The sequence below is a fragment of the Ambystoma mexicanum genome, chromosome 6p (assembly GCF_040938575.1).
Source record: "Ambystoma mexicanum isolate Mex_15411 chromosome 6p, UKY_AmexF1_1, whole genome shotgun sequence".
Classification (NCBI taxonomy): Eukaryota; Metazoa; Chordata; class Amphibia; order Caudata; family Ambystomatidae; genus Ambystoma; species Ambystoma mexicanum.
In genome coordinates, this window is record NC_090935.1 from 40,193,555 (window position 1) to 40,217,181 (window position 23,627).

General features: G+C 48.8%; 1 protein-coding gene across 5 annotated transcripts in view; it reads left to right on the top strand.

The window, feature by feature from the left end:
- Window positions 1-23,627, top strand: part of LOC138511179 (uncharacterized) — a 243,173-nt gene that overhangs the window by 92,480 nt on the left and 127,066 nt on the right. For 4 of the 5 annotated variants that reach the window (XM_069626686.1, XM_069626688.1, XM_069626689.1 and 1 more), the window contains one exon: window positions 22,797-22,928. The exons of the other annotated variant lie outside the window; for it this stretch is intronic. In XM_069626686.1, the coding sequence (XP_069482787.1) occupies window positions 22,797-22,928 (132 nt within the window). The remainder of the gene's footprint in view (window positions 1-22,796; window positions 22,929-23,627) is intronic. 5 annotated transcript variants of the gene reach the window in all.

Below are 23,627 nucleotides of genomic sequence, written 5' to 3' on the forward strand. Positions count from 1 at the left end.
CACTCTCGAATTTCTAAAGCAGTGCCCCCGCATTCCTCCCGTGGCCAGGAAGGAAAATCACGTCCCTCAACTGCTGTTAGAAGTAAGGACGATACTCAAGAAAGGTGCCATCGAGCTCGTCCCGAAGAGGCTCCGGGGCTCCGAGTATACTCGAGATACTTCCTCGTCAGAAAGAAGACAGGCGGTTGGCGCCTCATCCTGGACCTGCGTCGGTTAAACGAATAAATCAAGGCCCAGAAGTTCCGGATGGTCACCCTCCAGCACGTGCTGGGACAGTTGGAGGAAGGCGGCTTCCTATCGTTGCTGGACTTGGAGGATGCTTACTTCCACATCCCCATTCTAGAAAGTCACTGAAAGGTTCTCAGATTCGTAGTCCAAGGACGGCACTACCAATTCAAGGCCCTGCCATTCAGATTGAAGTCGATGCCCAGGGTATTTACCAAGTGCGTAGCGCTGGTGGCTGCGCCTGCAGGGGATCCACATTTACCCGAACCTGGACAATTGGCTCATCCGAGCAAGGTCAAGGGAGCTCGCTGTCAAGCACACAGCGAAGACCGTCAAACTGCTCACGGATCTGGGATTCTCCATCAACTTCCCCAAATCCCACCTGGTTCCGTCACAGGTTGCACTGTTTCTGGGAGCCAAGCTCGATACTGTGGCACGACTGGCTTCTCCGTCGGAGGAAAGGACGAAGGCCATACTCGGCAAGGTGCAGCGCCTGCTGGCCATGGACGTTGCCAGGGTGAGGTCCATCAAGTCCCTTCTTGGCATGATGTCCTCTTGCATCTACCTGGTGCGCCTATGCAGGCTGCGGATGCGCCCTTTACGGGAGTTCCTCGACGCCCGTTGGATGCAAGCGGCGGGCAGCTTTGAAGACAAGATCCCGCTCAACAAGGTCTTTCGCCAAGCTATTCGGTGGTGGGGCACCCGCACGCATCGCACAGACTTTCAGACCCCAGCACACCAGGAGACGGTGACGACGGATGCCTCCTGGAAGGATGGGGAGCGCACACCAGAAATCTTTACGCAGAGGTCTTTGGCTTCCGGAGGAGAGGTCACTCCACATCAACATCCTGGAGCTCCGAGCAGTGTTCTGGGCTCTCAGGTCATTCCTCCTGTCCCTCAAGGGCAAGGTGGTAAAGATCTTCACCGACAACACCACCACAATGTTCTACATCCGGAAGCAGGAAGGAACCATGTCCCCGGCCCTATCGAAGGAGGCCCAGGAACTGTGGCATTGGGCCGTTGCCCATGGGATTTTTCTGGTACCCTTCCACCTAGCAGGGATAAAGAACACCATCGCCGACTCGCTCAGCAGGGAGCTGCGCTCGTGCCACGAGTGGGAACTGCATCAGAACCGAGTAACAGATTTTCCGACGATGGGGGAAACCCCAGATCGACCTGTTCGTGACGGCGGCGAACTCAAAGTGCCAGAGGTTCGCCAGCAGGTTTCCCCAGCCGAGGAGCATGGGCAATGCTTTCTCGTTCCCCTGGGACGGCCTCTTCCTGTATGCGTTCCCACCGTTGCCGTTGCTACTGCGACTCGTCAACTAACTCGAGGTCCCAGTGCAGGATGATGCTCGTCGCACTGGCTTGGCTGAGACAGATCTGGTTCCTGGACCTTCTGGACTTGTCAGTGTCTCCACCAGTCAAACTACCGACGGACGCGGATCTTCTCTCCAGAGAAGGAGGCCCCATCCTCCATCACGACCCGGGGTCGCTGAACTTGCAGGCCTGACTCCTGCGGCACTAGAGTTTGGAGAGTACGATATCCCGGCGGACTGCAAGGAGGTGCTTGCAAAGGCCAGGGCGTCCTCAACTCTCAAGTGCTATAGACACAAATGGAAGAGGTTCTCTGACGTTTTACGTGGACCGCACAAAGAGTTTTCGGAAGACATCACAACTGTTGGTGAACCTGCGACCTGTGAATCAAGGGAAGGTCCTCTCGAAGGCTTCCATTTCTAAATGGCTCTCCGGCTGCATCATGCACTGTCACTGGTTGGCAAACCGACCGTTGCCTGGCCGTCCGAGAGCCCATTCGACCAGAGCGATCGCTGCTACCATGGCGTTCTTGTTTGGTGTACCCCTGCTGGACATCTGAAGGGCAGCTACGTGGAGGTCGACGCACACATTCACAAGATTCTACTGCGTCGACTGGGATTCCAGGGAAGAGTCCAGAGTCAGCCAAGCAGTGCTGCGCAAACTGTTCGCCTGAAGGTGGGCCTGGTGAGGAGGTAAGAGATGCTTAATGTTGAGCCTTGCCACCTCCCTGTGGTTGTGCATGTGTGTACTGCTATGTATTTTTATATTCATGAGCATTTGAATCCATGCCGGACCCCATGCTGGAGAAGGAACAAGTTACTTACCTGTAACTGTTGTTCTCCAGCATGGGTCTGGCATGGATTCACATGCAAACCCCCCCTCCTTCCCCTCTGCAGCTCTTCACTTGGTCATACTGCCACTTTCCGTGCTACCAAATCTGAGGATGGCTGCCAGGGGAGGGGCTTAGGGAGAGGGCAGTCATTGGCTGGGGGCAGTATGACCCAGAGACCAGTGATTGGTTACTACTAAGAAAGACAGATCAGAAACAAAACTGATACTGATATTTTTTCTTTACCGAGGATTCCCAGCCTGACAACTGGGAATATTCATGTGCATGTGAATCCATGCCAGACCCCTGCTGGAGAACAACAGATACAGGTAAGTAACTTGTTCCTCGATTCTCTTCTCGGTCACTTAAGGCCCTATGGGTTTTGAAATCTTGGCGGAACTCCCCTTCCTACATGAGGACAGTTGTTGCTATTGCCTTAGCTAGTACCTCTGTCGTCTCTGTGTAACAGGGAAATTGAACGGGTTTAGAGCACGGACCCTTTCAATACGCCTTTACTCCTGTGTGCCAGTTCCATCGGTGTCTTTACCGCCTTGAGGGGGACGACCTTGTGCACTTTTCTTTCTACCTCGAGGAGCAACTCGCCTTCATGTTCCCATACTCCCAGGACCCTGATGTGATTTCTTTGTTCAGAGTTTTCCAGGTCATCCAACTTGAGGAGCACCTCCCCTTCTCTCTCCGTTAGCCTGGCATCCACTCTCATTTCTACCACATTTGTGTTTAACTAGTTCTCCAGTCCTTCCATTTTGTTCTCTGCAGTCTCCATTCTACCTCGCAAGTCTGCTATGGTGGACTGGATTTCACCACGCGAAGCCTTTTTATGAAAGGATGCCTGCAATGTAATCTTTACTCGCCAGGGCAGAGTGTTCGCACTTTGGTAGCTGTGCTCCTCCTGCCACCATTTCTGGATAGCTCATATATTTGTGAAGCGCACTGTATGCCTGGCATCACCCCTTGGTCTAACTTTTTCCTGGACCCCACAAGCTCATTTAGTGAGATATTAGTAGAGGCTTGCAATGGTCACTTTTCAATCCCATGATGACTCTAGACAAAGTAGCACAATGTTTTTTCCGACAACAAGGGTCTTTATTGTCGAACGATCAATAATTATTTGTAGAACTACTAACTTGCAGTGTCCTAGACAAAGAAGCATCCGAAATCCTCCTGTAGGGTTTAACCTTATCCGAAATCTGGATGCCGTCATTTCCTTGAAAGGAGCCACTTCTTTGCATTTCTCCGAAGAGGCAGCATCATCAAGATCTCGGTTTTTCTTAGTTTAACCACATCTAATTTGTCAACATCCAGCTGCAATTTTCTGAAGTCATGCCAGACTCCACCCAATGCTCATGAAGAGGTTTAATATCATATTAGAGAGAGACGGGATTTCTGAGGCACACCATAGAATAAGTTAAGAACAAAGCGCCTTGATTTTTCACTTTCACAATTCTCACAAACCAACAGGCTGAGTCTGATACAGCTGGTACCTCTTTCAGACGCTTTATTAAAGAAGCTTGAGCTAGATGATCCCTTGCCGCAGACATGTCCAGCTATAAATGTCAACTTCATGTGCTATGTTCAGGAGAGTCTTTGATATCCGGCATCGGTATCTCTCTGCATCTGAACGGGCCGAAAACCCAAATGTCTCCCAGAATTCCACAAGATTCCGAATGCTCCTATAACTGTATTTAGCTGCTTTGTCCAAAACGTTAAAAAGAAAAGGGACCTTAGAAATGGGCTTATAATTCCTTGGGTTAGTATGGCCCAGGCCAGGTTTCTTTAAAAGGGGTGTAGTCGAAGAGCGCTTTAAGCATTCTATAATGTAGGATTCACTAACATGGGCATTAATAGATCTCCACTCTTTTTGACTGCTTACTCTCTTTTCTCTCCTCCTTTCCCTTCTCCCTTTTCCTATCTCCTCCCCTTACTTTCTTCTATGCACTTACTCTATCAGAATTGTCCCTGGACCTAATATGATAGCAACCTCGTCTGTTTCCTCCATCCTCCCATTACTTTTTTTCCCTCCCCACCACCCCTCCAGCACGATCTGCACCCCTCTCCCTCACCTTTTGTTTATCTCCGGCTCTACCAGAAATGTCGTCAGGCCTAGTACGGTAGTCGCCTGTCTGTTTCCATTTCCTTCCCACTCATTCCTTATCTATGTCTTAGCTCATGCACTATCTGAAATGTCGTCAGGCCGAGTATGATAGTTAATTTCACATCCTTACTGTTCATAGCTTGTAAGAATGTGGTTGTATTTTCCCTTGTTTCCCTCCCTTGCCTTGAAGCGCTTTGAAACACATTATGTATAGGCGCTATATAAATAATCATATATCATTAATGGAGATCATGGTTTCTTTTATTATCGAGGGGAGGGGCTCTGGATTTGATAGTCCAGCAGCGTTTTCGTTCCACGCTGCATCCTTTTTATAGTGGTGAAACGCATGGCATTAATATGCTTTACTCTGACAACCCATGTAAAGTACAGAAACCAAATGAATGAAGTTTGAAGGCATTAAACTAAGCAAGATATTGAAAGTGCTCACTCCCCACAATACAAGCTCAGAATAAGACACATCCCAGTAGGGTATGAGACTAAGAGAACAGATTGCAAGGTTGCCAAAAAGTTTATAGAGTATTCGGCATCCAGAGGACTCTGCTGCCCTGTGAGCTCTCTGGCAAACATTACAATTACGATCGATTATATGGCAATCAATGAGGTCAGCTATATGGATTACAACATGTAATATTATTGGTTACAAGCGACGATGCATAGGGGACTATAGGTTCTGCTTCGTCAGGATTGGCTGCTCCTTTGGCGGGAGGGTGAGCCTCACGTGGTACAGCTGGACTTGTCCGGGTGGGGTGAATGTCGGGTCACCTGGAGATGCGGTTGAAACTAGCTAAGCTGGCATAGATGCATATTCTTGGCATACAATAAACAATGAGCATCAGTATACCTTTTGAGTAAATTTTGGAGGCTTACAGATTGTACATACAAAACTAGGTCATTTGTAAGGTGAAGGGTGCCGGGGATCTTACTTTCTGCGATAACCTGGGGACTGGGCTGGCACATCTATGTGAAATGGGGGGGGGGGAGGGGTGGAATGACACATGTTAGTTTAGGACAGGATATACTGTGGCAGAGGTCTGAGTTTATTGGGGGCACTTGGGGGGTGGTCAGCACAGTGGGGGCACACTTCTGTTGCATCAAGAGAATACCTTGAGAGGGCACAGGGTTACACAAGCTGTAATTTTCCTACAGCAGGGGTGAGGGAGTAGGTTTGTGGAGATGGATGAGCTACAAGGCATGGTTCAGGCTGGTTCACACACAGGACAGTGATCTCAGAGGAAGAATAATGTGATGCACAGAATTTATTGTTGCAGTTAGCTTCAGTGCATCCATGAGACAGACCTGGGCCACGCAGAAAAGGTGGGGGCGGTTGGTGCTCTCTGTGCGCGGCCCTGCTGAGGGAAGAGGAGACTTCGTAGTGCCGAATCGCAGCCTAGTCCAAAGTCGATGGTATACAAAATGGAGTCCAAGTATGTCTTGCAATAGTCCCACCTCTGCTCCAGCTGAGGCCTCATTCCTCATGGTAGCAGAAGGGCAATGGGGACGTCCCCCACTATTGCAAGAGCAAGCGGTTCATCTCATATAGAATGTATGGGGGTGCTAATTCACCCCTTTCTTCCTTGCATTCCCCCCTTTCGTTACATCTAAAGTAACAAATTACTTTTTATCATCGTTTGCATTTTGGTAGTACTCCACCTCCATTACCGCCTCGTCCCAAGCAGGTGTCCCTTTTATTGGCATCCAGGCCCTGCATACCCCTCCTAAACTTTGGCCCCTTCTAGCATACTCATCAGGGGTACAGGTCATGTATATTTCCCCCATCCAAATCCACCCACACCTCCTTGTACCATTGTAACTCCCTTGGTTCCATTATTGTGGTGTGATACAAATTATCCACCCTGTCCCCGGAGCAACGGTATACTGCTGTCATCCTGTATTTGGGGGAGTTAGATTCTCCTGTCTGTATTTGTGCATCCTTCATTGTTTGTGCCATTGCCGGTTGCCCCATCATCACCATCATCGTAGCGGAACTAGGCATTGATTTTGCACAACCACAAACCCCTACCTGACACCCACAAAAAAAATAGTAACAGGAAAACGATGAGTGGGACAAAAATTCTCATCATGCTGAACCAGGAAGGTATCCAGTTGAACATGTCGTCGAACCAGTTGCTTGGGGTGATTCCTCCTTTCACCCAAGTTGTGCACCGCCGAGATCACATGGGACAGGGTCCCATTGTCCACATCCGCAGAAGGTACGAATGTACAGCATGCGCTCCCGATTTTTCTGCAAACGCAGCCATACATTGCTGTGAGGCTGTCCAGGACGTACCGGTTTTGCATGGTCATCAACCGCTGGGGCGCAAAGTGCCACTTTAATGACGTTGAAACACTCTTCTGTGTCGTCGGCCAGCTGGATCAATTCCCAGCGCATGATCTGCAGCCATTTTTCGTTTGTCTGCGCCTGGAGTCCTGGCACGAGCAGTGAGGCAAAACATTTTTCTACGGAATTGAAAGGTTTATACTGATCGGGAATCTCTGCCAGGAGGTTCGATGATTCACTGGAAATATAATTTGATCTTCGCTTGCGGGGGACTCCGTCTTGTAACTCGTCTTCCGACAGGATGTCGTATGTGGAAGGCTCTCTGGTTGCTGGCAGGGGTGCCGGTGATGTGTTGACTGGCGCCTCTACCCCTCCCTCCCCACCCCCCCCTTCCCTTGGACATGGCTTTCTGGAATCGCCATTAAGGCTGAGTATAGCGTTGCCATGGCACAGGTACCTCTCCATGATGGAGGGAGTTGTAGGTACGCTTGTTTGCCACACAACCAGTAAGTGTCCATAAGGCTGCTGTTCATTTTTTCATGTCTGGCAGCATGATTGTCTTGTTGCAGTGTTTGTTGGAGCCCTTTTGTACCTTCCCCGCCCCATGAAGGCAAAATACATGCTGGATCTCTTTTTGTATCTTGATTGGTTTTTCAAGTGCTGTCACCCATGTTAGTTTGGCAATGTGCTGGGACCAGGTCGCTGTGAAAGTTCTCTTGACCCATTGAAAGTTCTCTTCTGTCAGTCATCGCAGTGCTTCAGCTTTACATTTGATTGTCTCGGCTTGCCATTTGTTTTCTGTGAACGTTGTCCCTTTGATTATAAAAAAAAAATGGTTCTTTCGAGGGGATTGGGTCCTCCGACATATTCCATATCTATGACAGGTAATGTCCACAGCTGTGCTGCTTCGGAAAATCTTTGGCTCCTGCGTCGATGATGTCGATGCGCCGTCCCCGAGGACCTCCGCCGACGTCACCCGATGTGATAAGTAGGACGCACGATGCCCATAGCCTCAGTTCCGTTTTTTCCGCGAACGTGTTCGCTTCGTGAATCTCGGTACGCCTCGACTCGTTGGAGTTGCTGTTTTGTATTCTCGGTTCGTTGAACCTGTTCGGTTGGTTGTGAAGACCTGTTCGTGGCGATGTCTTTCTCATCTTCGACCCTGCGTACGGGCTTCAAGAACTGCAGGGACTGTGGGTCCAAGATGTGTTGGTCACGGACTCGCACGACGCCTGCCTCTGGTGCCTCGGGGAGGCCCACGATACGGACGACTGTGTCGACTGCCAGTCGCTCACTGCGAAGGCCTTGCGGGAACGCAACAAGAAGCTGTCGGTAGGCCGGGTGTCTAAGCCCCGGAAGTCGAGGTCTGAGGGGCTTTCGACCGATGACTCGAGGGGTGACTCTCCGCGTCGTCGTCGGAAGTCCGTAGGTCTCCTTCCAGGAGTCGGTCTCGCCACTCCTCCGCCTCTTCTGGGCATTCCAGGAAGGGCCGGCATAGGTCGCCTTCCCCGTCCTCTTCCGAGGACTCCTTCCATGCAAGCGACACCTGAGGAATGGGCTTCCTTTGGGAAGCAGATGCTAGCGATTCTGGAATCGCAGGGCACCGGTCCGTCTGTGCCTCAGAGTGGGGTCGGTCGGCACTGGTCGAGACACCGCCCGTACGCCTTCGGGCTCGGGTGGTCGGCACGGCTCGCGGGAGAGGTCCTGCTCGGACAAGGGTAGCCATTCTCGCCATGCCCGTTCCAGGTCCCGGTCCTCGACGCGCTAGAGACCGCGTGATCCTGTGCCGTCTTCGAAGAAGATGTCGACGCCTGTGGCGCCGAGGTCGTCGACTATTTCTCTCGAGGTTCCGTCTTCGAGGGGGTCGTCGGCACCCAGGTTGTCGAGATACACGCTCGGAGCTCCGGCTTCGAGGACTGTGTCGACGCCGCAGATGCTGGAGGCGTTGCAGCTGACGTTGACGCCTTTTCTGTTGACGCTGGCGCCGACTCGTTCGATGCCTTTTCTGCCGACTCGTTAGGCACCCTCGACGCCTTTCGAGGCGATGGCGTCGGAGGGGCCCCATGGCACGGGGTTTGCCCCTACAAAGGCTATGGCTAAGGTCCGGCACTGCTTTGGTCTGCAGAGGTCTTCCTCTCCCCGCCTGAAGTACATTTCAGAGGGTGATGAAGGCTCTGATGGCGGCCTGGTTCCGGTTACGGTTCCAGATGACCTTATCTCGGGCCATAGTCAGTTTGATGACAGGAGGCAGTGACTGCATGATGCCAGTGGACTGGACACCTCTCCGGAGGTGGAGTTTTGTCGGGCGGAGCCTGGCACTTATGCCGATTCGTCATATCGGCACCTTATGTCTCGGGTTACCGAGTACTTGGGTTGGTCAGCTCCCCCAGGGGAGTTCGTTCAGGATGATCTCACGGACATCCTTGATCTCGGTCCACCCACTGACCCGGTTTTGCCTTTTCATATGGCTCTGCAGAGAAGGGTGGCGGCGGCTTGGACTGCTCCGGAGAGTCTCCCGGCAGTGGGCAAGTTTTGTCGCGAAAATACCATCCAGCCAGCAGCGACCCCTGCTACTTGTCTAGGCACCCCACCCCGGAGAGTTTGGTGGTGCAGGCGGCTACGGCCCCGGCAAAGCAGGCGTCGTATCCTACCATCCCTCCGGATAGGGACGACAAACGTTTTGATGGTTGGGCGAAGAAAGTGTTTTCTTCAGGGGGTATGGCGCTTCAGGCGGCCAACTCCATATGTGCCTCGTCTCATTTCACACACTCTGTGGAACTGTGTTGCATTAGCGGCTGATCATATTCCCGAAGAGGACGAACGGGATGGTTTCCTTGCTATGGTTCAGGATGGCAAGGATGCTATGTGTGGGGCCGTTCAGTCGGGTTTGGACTTGGTGGATTGTGTCAGCCGGTCCATGGCGGCGAGCACCGTAATGCGCAGGTTTGCGTGGTTGCGGAAGTCTGGGTTCACTCCTGATGTGCAGTCCCGTCTCCTCAATATGCCTTTTTGACGGTGAACACCTTTTTGGCAGCAAGGCTGACGAGAGCCTTGAGAGGTTGCAGACCTCCAAAGCTGCAGTGAAATCGTTGGGTGCTGCAGTTCGCCAACCTCCGCCTTTTCGTCCTAGGGGACAGCAATGGAGGGGAGGTTCCTTTCTCTATTACTCGTCCTTCAGTAAAGCGAGAGGAGCTAGCAGTCAGAGGACATCGTAAGAGTGCAAGAGGTGGAAACAGAGGTACTCGCGGAGCCAAGGCCGCTCGGGCAGTTGCCTCTTTGCCCTCAGGCAACGCCGCACCCGCTACCACTCAGTCATGAGGCCAGGTCCCATGGTTTGCCGGTTGGGGGAAGGCTGGCGCAGCATCTTGTAGAGTGACAAGCCATTACTTCGGATGTGTGGGTTCTGGAGATCATAACCCACGGCTACTGTCTTCCTTTTCGGCAGAGGCCTCACGACAATCCACCAGGGAACCTCTCTTTGAAGAGTCCGGATCCGCTCCTTGCGCAGGAAATTCAAGCCCTGCTGGAGAAAGGCGCCATAGAACTGGTGCTTGTAGCGGAGAGGAACAAGGGATGGTGTTCCCCTTATTTTTTTATTTCATAGAAAGACTGGGGATTGAGACCCATCATGGACTTGCGCGGTTTGAACAAACTCCTCAGGAATGACAAGTTCAAGATGGTGACTTTCTCAAGTCCTCCAGGCCCTTCAACTTCAGGACTGGTTGGTGTCTCTCGACCTCAAGGATGCTTACTTCCATGTGCCGATCCATCCCAAGCACAAGGAGTACCTGAGGTTCGCGGTTGGCGACTCGCACTTTCAGTTTCGGGTCCTGCCGTTCGGATTGACCTCCGCCCGAGGGTTTTCACCAAGCTCATGGTGGTGGTAGCAGCGCATCTCAGGAAAGGGGGGATTCACGTCTACCCCTACCTGGACGATTGGTTGATCAGGGGGAGCTCTCCCGAGCAAGTCCTGGATCATCTGTCCGTCACCTGTCACTCCCTTCACAGGCTGGGCTTCTCCCTCAATTTAAAGAAGTCCCATTGGACACCAACGCAGCGGCTCCAGTACATCGGAGCAGTGCTCGACACGTCCCTGGGGCAGTGTTTTCCTCCTCACATGAGGGCTCTTCACATTCAGCAGATGGTGCACCAGTTTCAGTTTGCCCAGAATCTCCCAGCGTCCGAGTTCTTGAGACTGCTCGGCATCATGACATCCTGCATTCTTCTGGTGCCAGAGGCTCGTCTGCGGATGAGATCTTTGCAGTGGGCACTCAAGCTCCAGTGGTCTCAGTCCTCCGGCAGGCTGTTGCAGGTGCCGCCCTCGGTAGCCCGGGACCTTCTGTGGTGGGCTGTCGAGGGCAATCTGATGAAGGGGGCCCCATTTTGGCTGCCCTGGCCAGAGGTGACGATCGTGACGGACGCATCCCTCACGGGATGGGGAGCTCATGCCAACGAGCTGAAAGTCAGCAGTCGTTGGTCTCTGTCGGAGTCCAGACTCCATATCAATCTGTTGGAGCTGAGGGCCGTCAGGCTAGCCCTGAAGGCTTTTATGCCGACTGTGTGCGGGAAGAGTGTCCTGATTCTGACGGACAACACGGTGGCCATGCACTACCTCAACAAAAAGGGGGTGGCAGGGTCACTTCCGCTGTGCAGGGAGGCGATGCAGCTCGAGTTCTGGGCCATCCAGCAGGAAGTTTCGATCTCGGCAGTTCATCTGGCCGGAGACGACAATGAGACGGCGGACGCTCTGAGCAGGCAGAGCACGATCTCTCACGAGTGGGAGCTGGTTTAGGAGATTTTCCTGGAGATCTTCGCCCTTTGGGGGACCCCTCAAGTGGATCTCTTCGCCTCCAGTGTCAACCGGAAGTGCCAAAGGTTTTGCTCGCGGGAGTTTCCTCCGAAAGGAGCCTTAGGAGACGCGTTCGTGGTGGAGTGGTCATTCCCACTGCTGTACGCGTTTCCCCCAGTCCCCGTCCGCAAGTGTTGCGGAGGTTACGAAGTTCGGTTCCCAGATGATCCTCATTGCTCCGGCGTGGGCCCGGAGGACGTGGTACCCGGACCTTCTAGACTTGTCAATCTGCCCTCCACGTCGTCTTCCCTACCGAGGCGATCTGCTCTCACGGGAAGGGGATCAGGTTCTGCATCCAGAGGTCAGATCCCTTATTCACGCTTGGCTTCTGAAAGGTTGAGGTATAAGGATTGGGACCTCCCTGAAGACGTGATGGAGGTGTTGCTCTCGGCCAGGCGGCCGGCAACAAAGTCTCTGTACCGTTGCCGTTGGAGAAAGTTCTGCGACTGGTGCAGAATTCAGAATCTGGATCCTTTTGAATGCGACATTCCCATGGTTTGTCTTTTTTGCTTTCTTTGGCCCACAGGGGCTTGCAAGTGGGTACCATTAAAGGTTACCTGGCGGCGCTGTCCATATTTAAGCGCTCGTCTGAAGAGTGTTCCTATTTTAAGATTCCTTTAATTTCGCAGTTTTTGAAAGGGCTCACTAATGTGTTCCCTCCGTCACCTTTTTTGGTGCCAGGTTGGGATTTGAACCTTGTTAAGTTTCTTATGGGTGCTCCGTTTGAGCCTTTACATTCTTGCCCTTTGAGGCTGTTGACTCTGAAAACTGTGTTTTTTGGTTGCGGTTACTTCGGCTCGCAGAGTGAGTGAGTTACAGGCACTTTCAGTTAAGCCACCCTTCACTGTGTTTCACAAGGACATGGTTGTCCTTAGAGTTCGTCCTTCTTTTCTTCCGAAGGTGGTTTCGGAATTTCATTTGAGCCAGAAGGTTTTTCTTCCGGCGTTGTATCCTCCTCCACATCCTGGTAAGGAAGAGGAGAGGCTCCATAGGCTTGATCCTAGGAGAGCGTTGAGCTTTTATATCTCGCGCATGTCCCGGGTCAGAGTGGACGATCAACTTTTCATTGGTTACGCTGGTAAGCGTTTGGGAGAAGCTGTGACGAAATTTGTCTCGTCGGATTATTTTAGCTATCTCCGAGTGTTACCGCTTGGCGGGTAAGGACCCTCCGTCTGGCTTGCGGGCCCATTCTACCAGAGGAGTGGCTGCGTCTACTGCTCTGCATAGGGGAGTTCCTATTCGTCACATCATTGATGCAGCCACCTGGGCTTCAGTACATACCTTTGTACGTCACTATTCCCTCGCTTCCATCAGAGGGCAAGATCTGGCCTTTGGCAAGGCAGTTCCCTATTCTGCAATTTGATTGGGCATGCTAAATTTGTATTCTAAATTCTTTCCCACCTCCTTGCTTGGTACTGCTTTTGTCATAGATATGGAATACGTCGGAGGACCCAATCCCCTCGAAGAACAAGTTACTTTCTTACCTGGTAACGATATTTCGATGGGATGGTCCGACGACTTATTCCATATCGCTCCCTCCCTGCCTTCCCCGCTGCAGAATTTCTTTTGCGATTGCAGCTTGCTTTCCGCAAGGCCTTGTGTGTCTGACGGGCAGAAAACTGGTGGCACACGTTCTGGGAAAAAACTATAACTGAGGCTATGGGCGTCGTGCGTCCTACTTATCACATCGGGTGACGTCGGCCATCGGAGGAGGTCCTTGGGGACGGCGCATCGACGTCATCGACGCAGACGCCAAAGATTTTCCGAAGCAGCACAGCTGTGGACACTACCTGTCATAGATATGGAATACGTCCTCGGACCATCCCATCGAAAGAACATTACCAGGTAAGAAAGTAACTTGTTCTTCAAACAGATCACTCCTTGAGGTTTGCTGCTGCACGTTTTTTTGTTCTGCACTATTTTTACTGTTACCGTGTGCCTAGAAGGTACTTCGTATTTTACGTAAGGTTAAATGGATTAGACACTGGGCATCCCACCAGGGTATCTCCTGAGGTATAAGTACTTTAGGTTTGCCGGAGGCATGGGGTATGAGAGAGCACGCGTAATAACTCTCATTTGTTGCTTGCTTAGCTGTGCCACTCATATCTGAATACCATTTTTTTCGACTGATCTGGGTGGCGGGCGGGGGTCTTAATTTTCATCTAATCCGAAACCATGGTATGCATCACAATTTTTCCCTCCGGCCCCCATTTTTGTCTTCTACCACCCCCTTTACCATTATGTAACTTCACTTTTAGATGTCTTATGGGAAAAATGTTTGTTCATATTTAATCTTTTTGTTCGTTTCCACTTTGTAATGATTGTGACATGGGGTACGTTGGAGTAAATGGGACATAGGGTTTAAAGTGCAATGTATCGCCATCAGAGGTAGGTTCTTCAGTTGTGTGCATATTTACATATGGCGATTGCGAACATAGGATAATCCTCATCCTTTTCATTTGACACGTTATCAACATCATAACCCATAGAAGCATATGTAAACATGGGGGTTTTCACAATTTGGATTTTGTGCAGAGTGGTTAAATTAGCATCTACGGAAGAATTGTGGCCCCAAATAAGTTTAAAGCCATCCCAAATGAGATTAGACCCTTCTTGTTTGTTTTATTGACTTACAATGCGCACCAGACACGAAGGTCGCCGGGCGCAGCAGTACAGAAAATGCGAAGCTTAAATTACAGGGTAGGGTCCTATCAGGTGTATCCCACTGCCCCCCCTCCTTAATATCCCCCAATATAAAGGACACGCTCCAATACATGCCAAGGCAGAACAACATTACTGAAAAAATGATAGCCACAAAATAAAGACCACAACCTCTTACTGCTAACTTCTACTCTATCACTATCTACATCTGTGGCGTTGTTAGTGAGGCCCTCCTTTCAGTCATATTTCCACTTGAAGGGGCGATATAAGTGGGTTACGTACACAGATAATCAATCTATTTTTTCTTCATTTACAATTGCATATCATTATTTTCACTTACATATTTAATAAGTGACATTTTAAACCAAAGATGGCAAATGTCAGACATCCTAATAGAAGAGAGCGGGGGCAAACTATAGAAAGTGCAGAAATAAAACATAATACGAGAGTGAGGGACACAGGGAAGGTGAGAAGTGGGGAGAGAGAGAATATGAATATATATTTACATTTATTTATAAACACTCTTCATTGTTCATACTCTTTTTCTTGCTAATATTTCTGAGTTTGTCTCTTAAACTTTTGTGTTTCATCTCGAAGGGGTTGCAACGCCCTCACTCTTCTGTTCACTCTGGGGTGCTGTGCTTTCATGTGCCTTTCTTAAATCTGACAGATGCACCCGTATTTTAAACCTCAAACTTTCACTGCTGAGGGGGTTTAATAAATTACTTCATACGGGCCATGTAATCGTTCCACCTCTGCACAAAGCTGCGAAAATATACATTTTGACCAGGCATCAACTGTCTTTTGGGGCTGTCTTGTGCGGGTGGTGTTGTCAGTTTCGTTATCTCGAGTGAATACAGGTGCGATTTGTCTTGCTATGCTCTGCACAGCCCGTGTAAGTTGGGTGAGATATTATTTGAATTCATCCCCTAGCACTGTGGTGGCGCTGAGCGTCTGATGCTCTTCTTACTGTGAATAGTGGCGTATGAAAACGCCTTCCTGTCACGATTTCGTGCGGGCTCAAATGGTGGTCATTACTTGGCTGTGTCCCGAGTTGGAACAGTGCTAGGGGCAAGCAATACACCCAGCTTTTCTTAAGTGTGTGACACAATTTGGATAGTTTACGCTTGAGCAGGCCGTTGAACTTTTCTACAATTCCGTTTGCTTGCGGGTGATAAATCAAACAAAGTTTGTTTCACTCCCAACAAAGTGGTCAATTCTTTAAAGAGGTCGTTTACAAAGTGCGTACCGTTATCAGAGCTGATCACGTCACATATTCCCCACCTGGAAAATGCCTCCCTTCCCAAAAACTTGGCCGCGCATTTAGCATCTGGGTGTGCATATGGCCCTGCTTCTACCCATCGTGAGAAGAAACACACTATCACTATGAGGTAACTTGCCCCGTTACATCTTTCTCCCATATCGGCATAGTCTGTGTAATTCTCGGAATGGTCCTGATGGGCGTGGCAGCGTTCCTCGCAGTGTTCTTAGTGTCATGCCTGAACTGTATGTCTGACATGTTGTGGACTCTATGGTCAACTTTGTCAAGTGTTCCTGTAGATTGGGGACAAACCACTCCTCCTGGATGTCTGCTGCAATATGCTGCTTTGTAACGTGTGTTGAAAAATGCAATTGTTGAAACGCTATTTGTAACAATTCTATGGGCATTACAACTTTTCCTGTCATCTCTTGCCGCCATATGAAATCTGTGGGGGATTGTTTTCACCCTCTTTTCCCACATAGCTCTTGTTCTTTGGAGGGTGCGTGCCTTTGCAATTCTATTATCTGCAGCACGGGTGTAGAGTTGTATCCTTCCTCTCTGTTGTCTTGTGCAGGTGCTTTTACTAGGCATTCTATTGTTGGCGGGATATTGAAGTACGGTGCTTCTTTTGGGGCGGCGTCGGCTGCTGCGTTCCCGAGTGAGATTGCCTGTTGTGCCTGCCATTTTACTAAGGCCACTACTGATGGTTCTGCAAAGGCGTCAATGAGGTCATTCAATAACGCTGCATGTTGTAGAGGGGAGCCATCTTCTCTCTTGAATCCCCTTACATGTTTTTCTCCTGTTTCACAATCAATAAATGCTGACCCATCTACAAAGTATATTTCTCCTCCTTCTAGGGCATTTACATTTGCTCTTGGAACGTCACAAGTAAAGCCTGCCTCTGGCTCCAGAGTTCTGGCAGGGGCAGAAAGAGAGGGAGGTGCCCAAAACTCCGTGCTTAATCCCCTTGGTTACAGAAATGCACCAAGGTGATTGGCCGGCTGGCTGTCCGACAAGGACAGTCACCCTGCATTGTGATTGTCAGGTAGACTGGACTGAATTGGAGAAACATGCATAAAAGGCAAGGCTTTTTGGCTTGGAAGACAGCCGACCACTGGACGAAGGAATCCAAAGAAGAACTTTGAAGAGACGCCTGCTGCAACTCCTGGACGTAGGTTTGCCTGGTGAAGCCCTGCTGCTGTGCTGAAGCTCCGAACTCACCTCGACTAGAGAAACCCTGCATGGACTGCTTCTCCCCTTGAGTTGGTGGGACCAATCAACTCCATAGTGAACTTGTTTGGACATCCTCTCGAAGCTGGCTGTACTGCTGCTGGAACCGAAGTGGCAGGGAGAGAAACACCAAATATTATCACTTAAGTCGGACCCAAGTTCCAGGAAGATCCTCCGGACTCCGAGGAAGCAGGATTGCCTGAGCCACCTCAACAAGTGCTGGACTCCAGATGCGAGGAAAGTCTGAAGTGGTAGCTGAGAACCGCAGTGGTTCTATTTGCTAAGATGCGAGGAGCTGAAACCACGAAGTGCCGCTGAATTGAAGTTTGCCCTTTGCTGCTGCTGACCGTCCCATTGCAGTGCTGAGTCCCCAGAAGTCCTCCCTCTTGTCCCCTCGACTGGGGCCCAGGAACAACAGGATCTGCAGAGTTGCACAGGAACAGAAGCCAGCTGGAACCATTTCTTCTATCCAAAGGTACTGTAAACTAAGGGGACTTAACTCTTGTTGTGTAGCCTTACTTCTTCTCAGTTTTGTCTTGGTTGCTTCTGTAGAGTTGCTTGCATCTTCTACCCCTCGCATGCCTAAAAGCTTGTGGCTCTACATTGATTCTACTTTTTCTACAAAGACTTCTAAAACATTGTGCAAGACTTTTACGTACCTGCAAGAAGTGCTTCGGCTCACCTAGACTTTTGCCCAATTGACATTGTCTGGCCTGGCTCCCTGAATGACTCTTCTTACCTCTGACATTGTGCCTTACTTACCTTTCCTTCCAGGAAGGGGCTAAATTACTATGCATTGGGGGGTTCAAAAGAACTTGACCGCTTCAGAATATTTGTGTGATCTCTTGTTTTATTCTGGTAACCCTTTTCTTTGACACTCATCTCAGTGTCGCTCTAAATGTACCAGTGATATATTAATGTCCACGGTGTCCTAGCTATTTAAGTCACTTGAGGGTGTAGGAAGTCTGTGTGCCATCCCAAATGGGTACTTGCTGATTTAGAGAAACTAAGAGTGTGTATTTTCGAGTGTATGTGTGTTATATTGCCCCTTCTGAAGACGGCTTATTCAAACTGACTGTTAAATTAATAATTGTTTAATCAAGAAACCTTGAGTATAAGAGTTTAATTGGATACTTGTCACTGTGAACCTCTGTATAAAACCCTACTGCTCACATTGACCCCCCTTGAGAGAAGCCTGGCTGCTCAGCCACACTACCAACCTGTATTCTACAGACTTATACCAAAGGTTGGGTCCCTATTGCCAGGACGTCAAGGTTGTTGGGTACTGCACCAAATCTTGCCTAACGCATCATTTCAAAAGTTTCTAGATCTTTTGTTCTGAAAAATCTCATAATGTAATAACTTTCCACATAACTTCAATTCTGTACATCACAAACATTTTTGCAGGGTCCCCTTTAATTTGAACCCGGCGTGTGCTTGCTATGACACATGATACTCCTTTAGGAAAACCTGTTTTCAATGTTTAATCAATGGCAGGGCCTAACTTGTCGTTGAGTTTCATTTCTCTTAAGACATGTGACCAGCTATCAGGGTTACCTTTATCTGTGTTTATCTTAACATGTTTTTCTGCTTGCCTTCAAAGCCTTGCTCGGTGCTTAATGTACAGTTTATGGGAAGCTTGACCTTAAGGTCAGTTCTGCAGGACATGTTATCAGCAACTAATTGACAGACATTCTTCTTGGTGGGCCCAGCTCCAAAAAGCTTGGAGTTCAGATTTCAAAGGGTCAAATGCTTTTTTTTATGGGGAACCTGACCTTTTAAAGGTTGTTTCTGTTGGTTGTGTGATCAGCAATTCACCACAAATTGGATCTTTCTCCATCTTTCAAACCCGTCCTGTATCCCTAGCATTTATCAAACCAAAGGGCTGCAAGTGCAGAATCCAGACACACTTATCCATTTCACCGTTCACACTTATCCATTTCACAGTTCAATGGGGGATCTCAGTTTAGAGGAAAACAAGGGACAGTTTACCATTCTGAAAGGCTAGCATATTACATTTAACCACTGTATGCATGCAACTTTCCATTCTGCACCAGGGCCTGTTGTCCAGACATACAATCTTTTTTTTTTTTATATACAATATTAGAACAGGTCTATGATACAATCTCCTGCATACAAAATAGGCCATAGTTTCATAAGGAAGCAGTATTCAAAACTACACCAAACAAAATGGGCCGTTCTTTGTCCATGCTGTCATTTTATATGGTGAAATTAGGTCTCTTTCCTCCTGATTAATGTAATCTGTTCTTCACTGTATTTCTGGATTGCAAAGGCCTTGTTCCTCGTCTCTATTTATTTATTTATTTTTTAAGCTTCCAAATGCACACCCATTTCTTTTCATCCCATGTGCATTGCTGCAGTTTTTAAATCTGTCCTTGTGTAATACTGTTCACTGTTCGGTTATTTGTAAAGTATGTGTCTTTCGCCACTTGCCCACTTGTCCATTGCAGTAGAATTTGAACTAGGACTTAAGTCGGAAAGTGTTTTTGGACTGGCCTGCATTTTCCAATGGATGGCACCAGCCAGCTTCACTCTAAAATACTGGCCTGGCCTCTTTATTTCTGACATTCAGGGGCTATATTTTACCCCACACGCCTGTACACGGGGAATGGAGATTAACTCCAAAAGTTAAGCCAGCTCACTTCTCAAGTGAGAAAGCACGACTTATGGCAATAAGGTAAGTACCCCAAGCCCCCACAGTACCTCTCTTTTTGAAGGGATTCCAGCTGGATTCTCCCTTGCCGCAGCCACGTAGACCCTTGTTCGTGGGCCTTAGTCGTGGGACAAGAGGGAGGATGTTTGGCGGGCTCCTGCAGCAGTACTCGGGAGAGGACTTTGTCAGCTACAGGTTTTCTTATATTCAGTGGGTCTTCGTGGTTTCAGCACCTTTCAAACAGCACTGATGCAGAACGAATATCCCCGGTTGGACTTTCCTTGCTCCCTCGGTCCTGGGCTCTGGTGACAGGACTCTGGATTGGGATTTCTGCTTATGTGGTGTCCTTGGGAGGCTTCTGGAGCTTTTGGCCAGATTCGTTCCGCAGAAGATGTTGCACTCTATAATGGACCCTTGACCTCTGGCATTGGGCTCTGCAGCACTGGAGAGACGCAGCAAATCAGGGGTTGCACCAAGTGGAGTTCGTCTCTGGGCTAGTTGGTCCCACCAGCCCATGGGGAGAAGTCATTCTGTCCAGAGCTTCTCTGTTGATTTTGAAAAAGGTCAGCACAGCAGCAGGGCTTCACTGGGCCTTTGAGGTCCAGAAGGTTGCAGCAGGCTGCTTTTCCCAGTTTCTTCTTCGGATGTTACTTCCAGTCGTCGACTCTGCCTGTAGTCCTAAAAACCTCACCTTTTTAAGCTTGTTCTCATTCATTCGCAGCCCTAGGCTGTCAATCGCCCAGCAGGGTGTCTATCTGGCCTGGCCAATCAGGGCTGGTTTCATTCAGGCACTCTCAGAGACAAAGGAGAGGGGAGTTTCGGGACCCTCCCTCACTTCCTGTCCTTCGCACTGGATCCAAGGGCGGGCTTCAGGGCTGAAGCCCACCAAAGGCAAGACTCACAAAGGGCTGAAACCTGTCAACTTACGCAGTAACAGCCAAGAAAGACGGTACAAACAGAAAATGGCAAAAAAAGAAAGGGATCATTTTGACAAAATGGTCACCCATGAGTGCTGTACTGCACTGCAGCTGAGGGTTCAGCCTGGGGTAAAAATCAAGTAAAGCACTTCAACAAAAGATTAGGGTAGTAAGTGTAACAAAAAATGTTACATGAGAAAGTAGTATAAGGGGCTACTAGTGTTACTCATCTGGTCTCCACAGGGGCGCCGAACGAAGCTGGACTGCAGCGGTCTCCAACAGCGTGACTCGTAGTGAAGTGATGAATGACCACTTGGTTTTGTCTTTCTGGCACGGAGGAAGATTTGCCTAAAATGTTGAAATATGTTAACTAGCTGTAAGGAGGAGGACCGCCTTCCACCTCCCGTGACCTCCTTTTGCTCCCTTCTACTATGTCTCACCTTAATGTTCTGAAGGGCGGGCTCTCCATCCTGCGACTGTATGCAGGGGTGCGCCGAGATTCAGGGATCCAGTTAACTTCACTGATCCTGTAGATTTATGGCGGAGTTCCAGACAACGATGACTCTGAGGTAAGTCTTTATGCCAATACTAGACAGCATGGATTGCTTTAGAGTTCAAGAGTTCAAGTTGCCCACAGTTCACTCCTAGCTTTTTCTTTGCAGCTTCCCTTTGGGATGTACCAGATGAAAAGCGACTCCACTCAAATGGTGAGTGGAATACCAAGGTAAGTTTCTATACTTCCACAATGATGTTGAAACATGCGATATTGTTCTTCTGTGCAACTAATCTGCTGTCCCTTTTCTATTCTGCAGGTGCAGTGCCTCCGTAGCGAAGATCGTGTGATGTGACTCGTGAAACCGCAATCGAATGCAGCTTCAGGTGAGTATTTATGCTGCGTGAGATTGAATGTCTTTAGAGAGGTGAAGCTCACCTGGTGTTCCTTTTTTGCTGATGCAGAGACTCCCGGACGATCGAGGAGGAGAATCAGGTAAGGGTCTTGTTCTATTCTTTACTCTCTCCTTCCTTTGCAGGCACGGATCACGATGACCAGGATGGGCTTGGCTGAAGACCGGTCTGGAGCTTGCAGACACAGTGAGCATTACGCTGCAGGAGTGCAGAATAACACGAAGCGTGTTCTGTTCTGCGGGCATGGTTTAAATAACTTCCCAGAAGTAGTTCCCAGGTAAAGTAGTCCTTTCAACCAGCCTCAGACTGGTCTGCACGTGGTTCTGTTACTCAGTAACCTGCCTTACATGAGAAGGCAGTATGAGCCTGGCGCGAACGGCGCCATGACTGAGTCCAGGAAGCCCTTAGGCAATCCTTTAGGGCCTTAGAGGTCCCCATGGGTTCCAGTACCTTGGGCAGGCTTGTCTGCTCCTGATGTCTGTGGGCAAGCACCGTGACAACTAGGCAACCCCCCATCACTCCACATAAGATTGTGTGCTGGACCTACAAAGTAAAAAGGTAAGATCAATTACCCTTTTACTATTCTTGGGAACAGTAGTTTACCAAAGAAAAGGTATTTAAACCTTAAAAGCAATCCAGGAGATTACTCGGTGACACTGCACTGAGGGTAGTGTCACTATACAAAAAGCAGATGCCTATGGAGTTTGTCAGACTCCAAAAACTGTGAAAACATAAAATTCTAATCGGGGGGGGGGGGGGGAGGGGAAACACAGGAAGGAGTGAGAAAAAGGTCCCACTCACTTGGGAGTTAAAAGTCCAGCAAAACAGATACAGATGGGGGGGGGGGTCTGTAAGGTGGAAGGGAATTGGCACAGAAATTAAAATTCTCTAACAATCTGTCCAGCTTCTTAGACAGGTTCATTTCAACAGTCAGTTTCAAATGCAGGGGTTCCCAGTATTGGCCTACTTTTTCGAAGAACATGTGACCTTTTATTTTTGAACATTTCAATTTATTTATTTTTTTTTTTTTAATTTATTTATTTTTTTGGTTCCCTATTCGGTCAAATTTAATAAGAATACAGGGTGGGGTAAGGGAATAGCAGGGGGAGGTGGGTTTTCCTCCGAATTTTTTTTACCAAAAAACGACCTAAACAAACTTTGGTCAAATAGACTTTAACCCAGGATCCCTGCTATGTATGTTTTTTTCCCCCATCTTTCTTGGCTCATTTTTCCATGAGGTTTTCCTCCAGTGGGATATTTAACATGTTTTTTTCTTCTAAATTCTTTGATTATTCTCATTATTTTGTATTTGTCTAATGCATTTGCCTCCCTTGCCTGTATTAAATCAAAGTGCTGAATAGTCTGTGTTGTGGGGTAGGCCACCATCCTGTTCAGCAAATTGCTGTTTTTTATTAAAATCTGGACATTTTAAGACAGCTTTTCTCTCATTTTAAGTATTTTGTTATTTTAACCACAGATTCTAATGCTCCTCTCCTCACCCCCTTTTTTCTATAGTTTATTCTTTAGGGATGCTAGAGGCGAAAGAGGAAGATGACGACGAGGATGAAGAGATGTTAAGGCCGTCCAGCGCTACAATGCCTTGGGATATGAGGAACTCGGTGGAACAAGAGGGTCTTTCTTGTCCAGGTATTTCACAAAAGAAGTGAAAATCCAATGAGAAGTCATCCTTTACATCTGTGACTTAATAAAGCCAGCTCCTCTTTAAGACTGACCACACACATTAATTCACCACTCTGCCACAAAAATCAAGCCTCTTCTATCTCTCAATCCAACATGCTCTCAATCAGACGCCACATAGCCCTGTCCGTTCCTTGGGCTGGGAGTGATGCCTCCACTCAACTTTACTTTCCTACCTAACCAAATGTTCATGCCTCTTGAGGGTAACACTGGTTGCTCTGGTTCCGAATGTTTATGCTTCCAGAGAGTAACACTGATGTTTAGAAGATACTTTTTTCCTGTCTAAAATGACAATTTCCTTGATGGATAGCAGTTTGTGCCAAAAGAAAATTCTGAATGGTCCTATAAGCTATGGATGACTATAAGAATACACAGCCACTAAGTAAGGTTTTTGGAAACCAGGAACCCAACTTGTGGTACACACAACAGGATTGCATTGAACTTCAGCAAGCCTGCCAGTCACAGTCCAGTAAAACAATTATTGGGAGCCGCCATAAAAACACAAGAGCAGTTAGTATTCCCCCAAACGAGAGGGTACAAAACATGCTGTTGCAAGTACCTCATTATCTAGCTGGTCGCCAGATAACAGTACACAAGGCAATGGGCCTGCTTGGGATGATTGCCTCATGCATTTGCTTAGTGCCATAC